The sequence below is a fragment of the Sphaerodactylus townsendi genome, linkage group LG06 (genome assembly GCF_021028975.2).
Source record: "Sphaerodactylus townsendi isolate TG3544 linkage group LG06, MPM_Stown_v2.3, whole genome shotgun sequence".
Taxonomy (NCBI): Eukaryota; Metazoa; Chordata; class Lepidosauria; order Squamata; family Sphaerodactylidae; genus Sphaerodactylus; species Sphaerodactylus townsendi.
In genome coordinates, this window is record NC_059430.1 from 11700079 (window position 1) to 11710573 (window position 10495).

General features: G+C 44.0%; 1 protein-coding gene across 1 annotated transcript; it reads right to left on the bottom strand.

Moving 5' to 3' along the window:
- Positions 1-209: 209 nt before the first annotated feature.
- On the bottom strand, positions 210-10371 carry RECQL (RecQ like helicase). The gene is made up of 5 exons (XM_048501801.1): positions 10208-10371; positions 6584-6666; positions 5074-5268; positions 3095-3274; positions 210-581 (listed from the first exon to the last, which is right to left on the bottom strand). Exons 2-5 carry the CDS (start codon positions 6600-6602, stop codon positions 493-495), a joined length of 483 nt encoding a protein of 160 aa, XP_048357758.1. The 5' UTR covers positions 6603-6666; positions 10208-10371; the 3' UTR covers positions 210-492.
- Positions 10372-10495: the final 124 nt, after the last annotated feature.

Consider the following 10495-nt stretch of genomic DNA (forward strand, 5'->3'; position numbering starts at 1 on the left):
CTAAATTTTCATATGAATAATAATACAACACTTTTCATTGAGAAGATTCACCTACATAATTTCCATGAGAGCCTGATATCCAGAGAGAAAGACTATTTAGTAAGTGTGCTTGTATGTTTTGAAAGGCATTTGACTACTTTTGAAAAAGTTTAGAACAAATATATTTTGAATTTATTCCTCATCTTTCTCTCCCCCCCCCCCCCCTTTTCTGCTCTTATAGAAGAAGAGCCATTCAAGTGAAATCTGAAACTCAGTTTGGAAATTATGTAGGTGAATCTTCACAATGAAAAGTGTTGTATTATTATTCATATGAAAATTTAGGTTTAATATTGAATAATATGAATGTTTTATTTTTTATGTAGCTTAAGGAAAAACTTTGCTGTTAGCTCCCTAGGAGGAGTAAGGAAAGAAAATACTTTGTACAATAATTGTAAGTGCATATGGGAGGGTTCTCTGGGGCTTTGTTGATTATATGAAAATGAAAGGATTGAACTAGTGCACTTGATGGGTTGGGTCCAATTCTGCTAGCAGAGGGTCGTTCCAGAAGTGAATCAAGCGGTCTTCAAGATCCTGCCGAATGCCTGAAGAAGAAGAAGAGTTTTGGATGTATATCCCCCCTTTCTCTCCTGCAGGAGACTCAAAGGGGCTGACAATCTCCTTGCCCTTCCCCCCTCACAACAAACACCCTGTGAGGTAGGTGGGGCTGAGTGAGCTCCAAGAAGCTGTGACTAGCCCAAGGTCACCCAGCTGGCATGTGTAAGAGTGTACAGGCTAATCTGAATTCCCCAGATAAGCCTCCACAGCTCACGCGGCAGAGCGGAAAATCAAACCCGGTTCCTCCAGATTAGATACACAAGCTCTTAACCTCCAGATTAGATACACAAGCTCTTAACAGTTAACCTTTAACATGATTGGTGAATTCAACTGTAATTCTAGACCAGGGGTCCCCAAACTATGGCCCGGGGGCCAAATGTGGCCCCCTGAGGCATTTATCCGGCCCGCCAGGCATGGCGGCGATGGCTCCATTCATGTGCAGTGGGGGCCCGAGGGAGAGGAGGAACCGGCCCCAACGGCTGTTGATTGCAGTTACATGATGGCACCCCCAAATCTCCATGAATTTTCTGACCCAGAGTTGGAAACCTTACATGTGGCAACTCCTGCTCCACCCTTCCCTCTCAGCTACTCCATGTGTTGCTCTCAGGCTTTCTGTTCCGCCTCACTCCCATTGGCATCAGCCAGGCTGGCGAATCGCTTGCTGGCTGCTAGGGAGGAAAGAACCCAGGAAGATACCTGATCCTGGGTTAGATGGAATGTTTCATTGGGAAAGTTCTGCTTTTTTTTTTACAGGGGAAGGTATTCCACAGCCTCCCCAACAATATTTGGAGCCCACCCTGTACTTGACATACTTTGGCCACTGTTCTAAAAATAGACCATGACAGAAAGGCTGAAAGGTGAAATCAAACATTTTACAATCATTTGTGCATAGGAATTTGTTCATAGTTTTTTTTAGTCCGGCCCTCCAACAGTCTGAGGGACAGTGAACTGGCCCCGTTTAAAAAGTTTGGGGACCCCTGTTCTAGACCAATGAGAGGCTGTTGCGTGGGTGGTGAAAAGTATCCAGTTGGATGTATGCTTTGTATATATGCTTTTCTAAGATAGATAGCTGAGATAGAGATAGAGTCTGAGTTAAGTTCTGTGTGTATTGAACTTTGTTATTGTTGAAGAGTTCTGTATAGTCTGATAGTCTTGTATAGAATAGACTTGTGTAACCTTGCAACTGCTAAGGTAAAAGCCTTCCTATGGAAAGAACATCTTGTGTGGAGAGTATTCTTTTCCAAGTGTGGTAGGAGGTTGCAGTGAGTGCAAGAAGATTAAACATTCTCATCTTACCAGAGTGACTCTGCTTTAAACTCTACTGATAGATTTGAGGCTGGACTGATGATTTAACAGCTAGATTTAAGTCCAGTGCCACCTTAGAAACCAACAAGATTGTCTGGGTCTAAGCTTTCAAGACTCAAAGCTCCCTGCATCGGGTGCTTGATTTGTCAAAGGGTGCTTTGATTCTCGAAAACTTATACCAAAAAAACCCCATACTCTGTTTCTCATAAAGATGTTAGAACAGCCAGTTGAGGTGCAGTGATCAAGAAAGTTGTATGTTTCACATTAGAATATAATCCCGAAACAATATAAGAATTATCAGTCATTTTTACATGCTTCCTTTGTCAAAACCATTATTTTGTGCATTACTGAACATAGCACTTTAATGCAAAAGCATTTGTAGTTCATTGAACAAAATGTATTTTACTCTCTGGACTGTGCTTTACCCATATACCCATGGGGCCCAAAAGGCCACCGTGGCTGAGTGGTTAGGACCTTCAAGGTGGAACATGCTGATAAACAGTGTGCTGGAGGGGTTAAGAGTGATGGACTAGTATTTGGGAGAGCCAGGTTCGAATCCCCACTTGTGCCACGGAGGCTCACCAAGTGATCTTGGGGTGGTCATGCTCTCATCCTAACCTACTTCCCAGGGTTGTTGCAAGGATAAAAGGGAGGAGAGGAGAACAATGCTAAATCACTTTGGGGGAGAAAGGTGGGGTGTAACTGAATAAAATAAACAAAATATTTAAGGTGAAAAGGTAACTGGAAACTTTCTGCTCTTAGTATAGAATCATAGAGTTGGAAGAGATCCCAAGGGCCGTCAAGTCCAACCCACTGCCTTGCAGGAAGACACAATCAAAGCACTCCAGACAGATGGCCATGCAGCCTCTCTTTAAAAACCTCCAAAGAAGGAGACTCCACCACACTCCGAGGTCTTGCATTTCCTGATGTTTAGGTGGAATCTCTTTTCTGTCACCTTGAACCCATTACTCCTGGTCCTAGTCTCTGGAGCTGCAGAAAACAAGCTTGCTCCCTCACCAACATGACATCTCTTCAAATATCGAAACATGGCTATCATGTTTACTAGAATTATATAACCACGAAACGTCGCCTATTTCACTTATTGAGTAACAGAAAATTGTAACTAGTGTGGCTAGCAAGAGAAGCATAAATGAGGGAAGCCAAAATCTGTTTGCTTGGAAATGCAAGAGCATACCATCAGAAGATACTGCCGGTAGCTGGTAACACAGGCTTTTCCCTCCGCCAGTTGGCATGACGAGGAATACGTCTCTTCCTGCCATGGTAGCGTTGATTGTTTCCAGTTGCAAAGACCTGAACTTCTGGAGTTTAAAACTCTTCTGCAACTCACTTCTGATCTTTGCGGACCAAGGAAAATCTGGAATTGGAAAGGAGTTACAGTTAAACAAAATTGAACAGAGAAAAGTTTCTCTGAAGGTTTTCTTGCAGCAGTTACAACTCTAACCTCTTCTCCCTAAATTGTCAAATGGGGTACTATCAGGGGCCATTTGCAAGCCAGACCTGATCAGTTTGGCCCACTTAGGAAACATCTGCTCCCATTCCAGGGAGAGGAGATGGAGCTATGCGATTCTGCGCCCACACAAATTTTAGTTTTTCATTCATTCAACCGAACAAGCAACAGAAAAGAATGTCAAACAGATTCCCAAAACCCCCCTTCAAAACAAGCTATAATGGTCATTTTGACGAAATGACCCTTCAACAAAGCTGTAGCCCGTAAATTCTCAACAGCAGTAGTAATCTTCTCCCATGACTAAGACTAAAATCTTAAGAAGATCTAATCGGAAAAATATGCCGGGGTTTTTTTAGCGGGGTTTGCTGCCAGAAATGCATTTTTAGAATCGTACCGTTAGGCTTAAGGCATTCGGCAGGATCTTGAAGACCACTTGATTCACTTCTGGAACGACCCTCTGCTAGCAGAATTGGACCCAACCCATCAAGTGCACTAGTTCAATGCGGGCCATGACCATCCTTCTTTGGCTTTATGAACCACCTCAAGAATCTGACAGCCAGACTTAGGCTCATTCCGCACATGCAGAATAATGCACTTTCAAACTGCTTTCAGTGCTCTTTGAAGCTGTGCGGAATGGCAAAATCCACTTGCAAACAGTTGTGAAAGTGGTTTGAAAACGCATTATTTTGCGTGTGCGGAAGGGGCCTTATTTTTAATCCCTCAGGGGTTTATGTTTTAATGACCTTACTTCCTGTATTTTGCTACAACAGACCCTCCTCCAGAACTCTTCACAGTTTGTTATTTTTAAAGTAAAATTATAACTAAAGTATTAGTTATAGCGCTGCTATATGGTAGATTTTTAAAAACAGATGGAGCGAAGAGATTCTGCTCCTGTAACTTAAATCAACTGGAAACTTTAGCCCACCTCCTCTTTCATTGCACTAAATACGAGAGAATTAGGGGAAAATATGCAAATGCTCTTCTCCTAAACTGTGATAGGATATCAGATGCTCAAAAGATCTTACACTTGTTAAATAATCCTGTAGTTTGTGAACTGATGGCCAAGTTTTTACTAGAAATTATATACCCTAAAGGATAGCTCTGTTCTTTATAATTTTGTTGCGTCACTCTGTTATTAAGAGATTCTCTATTATTATTCTCTGGGGATTGTTTTAAATTCGGTTTTTTGTATCCTACCTGTATTGTTCCATATGCCAATAAAGGTTTGGTTGGAGCAGCAGTGGCGTAGGAGGTTAAGAGCTCATGTATCTAATCTGGAGGAACCGGGTTTGATTCCCCACTCTGCCACCTGAGTTGTGGAGGCTTATCTGGGGAATTCAGATTAGCCTGTACACTCCCACACACGCCAGCTGGGTGACCTTGGGCTAGTCACAGCTTCTCGGAGCTCTCTCAGCCCCACCTACCTCACAGGGTGTTTGTTGTGAGGGGGAGAAGGGCAAGGAGATTGTCAGCCCCTTTGAGTCTCCTGCAGGAGAGAAAGGGGGGATATAAATCCAAACTCTACTTCTTCTTCTTCTAAATGAGCTGTTGCATTTCTATAGATCATCACCCTTCAGTGAAAATACTGACTACTGAAAATGCTAGCGGTCACAGTGAAATTTCCAGCCATCATAGTGTCCTGGTGGTTGGAACTTGTGGGGCCTACATTTAATGACTGTCCGAATGATAAACCCCCTCTTGCAGACCTTCCTTGTGCCAAGCTACTGCAGCCGATTCGGTGTCTTTACTGCTCCCGCTCTCTGCGTCAGAACACTCCTTTATCTTCTTCTTCAGCACAGCCTTCTTCTGAATAAGTTCCTGCTGGCGTTCCAGAAGTTCTTGCACCTGGATCTCCAATGCCTGGAGCTCGCTGTCAACAGAAGTCAGTTCCTCCCGCAGCACTAAAGTAGAAAGAGACAAGCGTTCTAATCACTTTTCCCAAGTAGCAAGACCAGGGTCCCCAACGTTGTGCCCAAGGGTGCCACGGCCCCCGCCAAAACCATTTCTGGTGCCCACGAAGCATTCCTACGAAGGGGGTGGGGCCAGGTAGGGCTTTTACCCCACAAGGCTTCCGATTGGCTGTGCTGATGTTTTTAAAATATCGCTTTGGCAACAGCTGCCGGTGCAGCACAAGGATGTTTGCTGTACTACTGAAGTTAAACTGCGGCAATCGTACAACTGGCTCCACCTCCTGCAGCAGCCATTTTGTTACTATGTTCCCCTTGCTGGGTCAGAATTCCAAATGTGCCCACAGGCTCAGTAAGGTTAGCAAGCTAACAGGATAATGATTGGAATAACCCCACAATTTGCCTTGAAGCGAGTACAAAGAGAAGGTGGGGTATGAGTCCCTCGTAGGGAGGGCGGTTTATAGATAAATAAAAACAAATAAATCTATTTCCTTCTACCTGTCTGTATTCCTTTCATAGAGCCCCTTCCACAGAGCTCCTGGTTCTCATCATGCAATCCAGCCCCTCTGAACAAGGAAGTACTCTGTGCACTCGCTCCATATAAATGAACTTCTGGGAGTCCTAGCCTCTCACAAAGCTTCTATACCCCACTCTTATGCCAGCTGTCTGGTAGTTTCTTTTCTTATGACTCTACTGTCACGTTTACAAGGTTTCACACCAATCCAGAAAAACCATACAGCTTTTTCCCATTTCTGGTGCGCTGGTACTCCAGTCTGTGGTAGCGGTCAGAAGAACAGATGAACAGCAGACAGATATGGGGCAAAATGCCTATTCTACTAGGATAGCCACTGAGTGACCACAGACCAGTCACACTGTTTTGATCCAACTTGAGTCTGACAGGGAGTTGTAGTGAGTCTTCCGGGCTGTTGTGGGAATGGTATTCAGAGATCTAATTTTGACGTTTCGGCTTCAGCCTGTGGCTGGCATCTTCAGAGGTGTATCACGGAGGTAAGTCTGATGCCAGCCACAGATGCAGGCGAAACGTTAGGAACAAAATCCACCAGACCACGGCCACACAGCCCGGAAAACCCACCACAACCAGTTGAATCCGGCCGTGAAAGCCTTCGACAATACTATCTCACAGGGTTGCTGGGAGGATACAATGGGGAAAGGAACTATGTATGCCAACACGACTTCCTTGGAAGAAAAGGTGTGATAAAAATTTAAGAAATGAATTTCTTGTTATTGTGCACTATACACTGTTTGTTGGTCTTGTGCCATATAACCTGGGACAGAGGAACTGGGTTACCAGAAAGAGTGGTCGTCATCTTCTAAGTCCAACTCAGCTTAAAAAGTGAGCACTGTCCAAAGCGATTCTTTAGCAGATTCTTTCTAAAAAGAGAATGCTTGAAGGTTAATAAAAACATGTTGAAGATCACAAGTATTTATTTTTATTTTATTTATTTATTAAACTTTTATACCGCCCCATCCTCCAGTATGAAAAAATCACCTCTGTAGAAGGAACACTGGCCTAGTCATATGCAATATTTAAATCTCTCTACAACGTTACTGCTGCCCTGAAGAAGATTAGAGTCCACTGCTCATAACTACTAAACCAGGCTGACTCCCAGTAACAACTATTTCCTTTTGTATCGTATGCATTATATTTTGTGGGTTTTAGCGTGAACAGGCAGCTATCTTGATTAAAATCACCAAAAGGCAGCCTATAAATATACAAATAGGATAATATCAATAGTGATACAGGAACTCCATTGTACATTATATTTCTCTCTCTTCTTACCCTATGCCAGTGATGGTGAACCTTTTCGAGACCGAGTGCCCAAATTGCAACCCAAAACCCACTTATTTATTACAAAGTGCCAACACAGCAATTTAACCTGAATACTGCGGTTTTAGTTTAGAAAAAACAGTTGGCTCTGAGGCGCATGTTACTTGGGAGTAAGCTTGGTGAAGCAACTGTGCAACGCTTCGAATGGATGAATTTATGGAGGAGAAGTCGATCTATGGCTACCAATCTTGATCCTCCTTGATCTCAGATTGCAAATGCCTTAGCAGACCAGGTGCTCGGGAGCAACAGCCGCAGAAGGCCATTGCTTTCACCTCCTGCCTGTGAGCTCCCAAAGGCACCTGGTGGGCCACTGCGAGTAGCAGAGTGCTGGACTAGATGGACTCTGGTCCGATCCAGCAGGCTAGTTCTTATGTTCTTATGAATCACGACCCTAGGAGGGTTTACTCAGAAGCAAGCCCCATTGCCAGCAATCGAGCTTACTCCCAGGTAAAGGATCATGCCCAGGCCAGCCTAGGGGTGTTTGGAGGGGTGATTTTCCACCACCACCCCATGATGAACTCTGTGCACGCGTGCCCACAGAAAGGACTCTGAGTGCCACCTCTGGCACCTGTGCCATAGGTTCGCCACCACTGTCCTATGCCCTATCTACCAATCCAGGGCTGCTATACTTTTTTAGTCCTGAAAATACTTTTCATCCAGACAGGGCTCCTGTGCCTTCAACAACTGCTCGATAGAATAAAAACTCATTTGGGGCTTTGAGTTTCTGGCTAACAGACCAATCCACTCCACCAACTTCAAGCAACACACACAACTTTCCTGAGAAACACAAAATTGCAGAAGACACCCTTCCCTATGGTATCTGCTTGCCTTAATCTACCGTGTTGTGTAGATAAAATGGAGGAGAAAACAATGGTACAAGACGCTTTGGGTCCTTATTAGGGAAGAAAAGCAACATGCAAACGAATTAATTAAATACATATTACAGACCCCAAGAAAAGACGACAATACACAGAAAAGAAAAATACTTAAAAATAAATGACAATTCTAAATAAATAACCACTCTCTTAAGTCAAGCCAAGCTTTACTGGCATATCAGCAAGAATTTTAGTGGAAGATTGGGTTGCTTGCATATCTTTGCAGGTAGCTAAATTTTGTATGTTACCATATAATAATCACAGATTATTCATTATTATTATTAATTAATTATCGCAGATAAGACAGAAAGCATTATTAGATGATGGAGACTGTAATAAGTTGAGGCTTCTTTTACCATGGATCGCTGCATATATGTACAATTTCACTTCATCTTTGTTTTCTTTTTGCTGGCCTTGTCGCCAAAATAAACTATTCATTCATTCACTGGAATATCAGTACAGTGGTACCTTGGTTTTCGTCGACCTCTTCTGTGAAAAATTTGTCTCGGTTTTCGTCAGTGCGCTCTCATCAGTCATTTCCTGCCCGTGATCTCCTGCTCAGTATCTCGTTGTTTAAGCATCCAGAGCTTGCTTGTTGACAGTGTGATCTTCCAGAGTGTGGAATCCATACAGAGCCTTAACTTTTCAAGTTTGGTGTTGGGGTTTCAAGGCAAGTGATTTATTTTTTGCAGTTTCTAAAGGAACTTTTCTGCACTTTGTAAAGGCAAGGATTTGCTTTGAGGAAACCCTCATCCTGCTTGTTTTCAGTTGCATGGCTAGGTGGGCTTTCTTAACTGTTTTGCACTTTGCAAAGGAACTTTTCTGCAGTTTGTAAAGGCAAGGATTTGCTTTGAGGAAACCCTCATCTTGCTTGTTAAATGTTCCTGTTACACATTCAAATGTTCAGTTAATATGCACAGTAGTAATGAATATCCACTTAATATTACAGTTTGCTATTAAACACTATGTTTATTGTTCCAGCATTAAACACTATGTTTATTCATGAAAACCGTGTTTTTGGCATGTTTTTAGAGTGTCAGAACGAATTAATTGGATTTACATTGATTCCTATGGAAAAGTCTGCCTCAGTTTTCTTCTGTTTCAGTTTTCGTTGATTCTATTCGGACGAATTATCAACGAAAACCAAGGTACCACTGTATGTGACACAGACAAAAAGGAATTCCAGATCTTAACAAGGTTTTACAGCTCTATACAAATCTTAATCTATAACTGTGAACGTATTTCAAAGACATCGGATAAGAATTTTGCTGGTATCTCAATTATATCATTATTCGCCAAGTATAAATTTTTTTGTTAGTCCTATACACTTTTATTTGATAGAATCAGTTGCAAAAGATTTGCGTGCCCCATAAACAGGATAATACAGGAGCACATGCCCAAGCGATTTCACGTAGTTTGTACTGCAAATGCACGTTCTCTTTTTGATGGGAAACTGCTCCTTGCAATAAGTAACTGCAGCAGCAGCGTAGGAGGTTAAGAGCTCATGTATCTGATCTGCAGGAACCGGGTTTGATTCCCTGCTCTGCCGCCTGAGCTGTGGAGGCTTATCTGGGGAATTCAGATTAGCCTGGGCACTCCCACACACGCCAGCTGGGTGACCTTGGGCTAGTCACAGCTTCTCGGAGCTCTCTCAGCCCCACCTACCTCACAGGGTGTTTGTTGTGAGGGGGGAAGGGCAAGAAGATTGTCAGCCCCTTTGAGTCTCCTGCAGGAGAGAAATGGGGGATATAAATCTAAACTCCTCCTCCTCTTCTTCTTCTTCCCCTTCCCCCCAGATGCCAGGCCCCCTCCCCACTACGTATCTATCAGGAAATCTCCTGCCGGGGTTGGTTACCACTTTAGATTCACTTCCCCATGCATGTGGAAGAGGGAATGGGCAAGTGAGTGGTTTTTTGCATTATCTTCTTTTGTTTTCCATTTGCAACCCCAGAGAAAGTAGAACCTCAGAGCATCACCAAGAAGTCCAACAACCCGTTTCCAACAAGTCAGGTTCCACCAATTAAACAATGCAAGCAACAGCCACTCCGTTTTGCATCTCTGCTCAGCCCTGAGGCTGCCTGGGTGACCTTAGGCTAGCCTCCCTCACCGGGATGTTGAGACAACATCCATTGTTGTCCATTGCACGCTTTTTAAACCCAACTCAATGGCAAACTGGTAGACTGCCTCCGGACGTGGAGGGTCCACTCACCCGCCACTGACAGCCGACGCTGCCTTTTCCCTCTCCCGGAGGCTCGCGAAACAGCAAGGCGACCTTTCTCTCAAGAGAAGCGCCGAACAGCAGCCGCCCCCTCCTTTTCCCAGCCCGCTTCCTTCTCCCGCCGGAGCCAATCAAGAGCTCGCCGGGCGCGCCCGACCTTTCCCCTCTTCACCCGGCAAGAGCCCGCCAAGCGCATGCGTGCCATCTCTCTCCGGATTGGTTCTTCCGCTCTCGCCTAACGAAAGCCGCTCGGAGCGATGACGAGAACCTGAGAGGGGG

Bases quoted from the DNA above. Each gene is read 5' to 3' on its own strand.
- RECQL (XM_048501801.1), bottom strand. The intron at 3,275-5,073 runs GTCTGCAAGAGG...TTCCAATTCCAG, and splicing joins AGTAGCTTGGCACAAGGAAG to ATTTTCCTTGGTCCGCAAAG. The intron at 582-3,094 runs GTATGCTCTTGC...CTTCTTCTTCAG, and splicing joins ACCGGCAGTATCTTCTGATG to GCATTCGGCAGGATCTTGAA.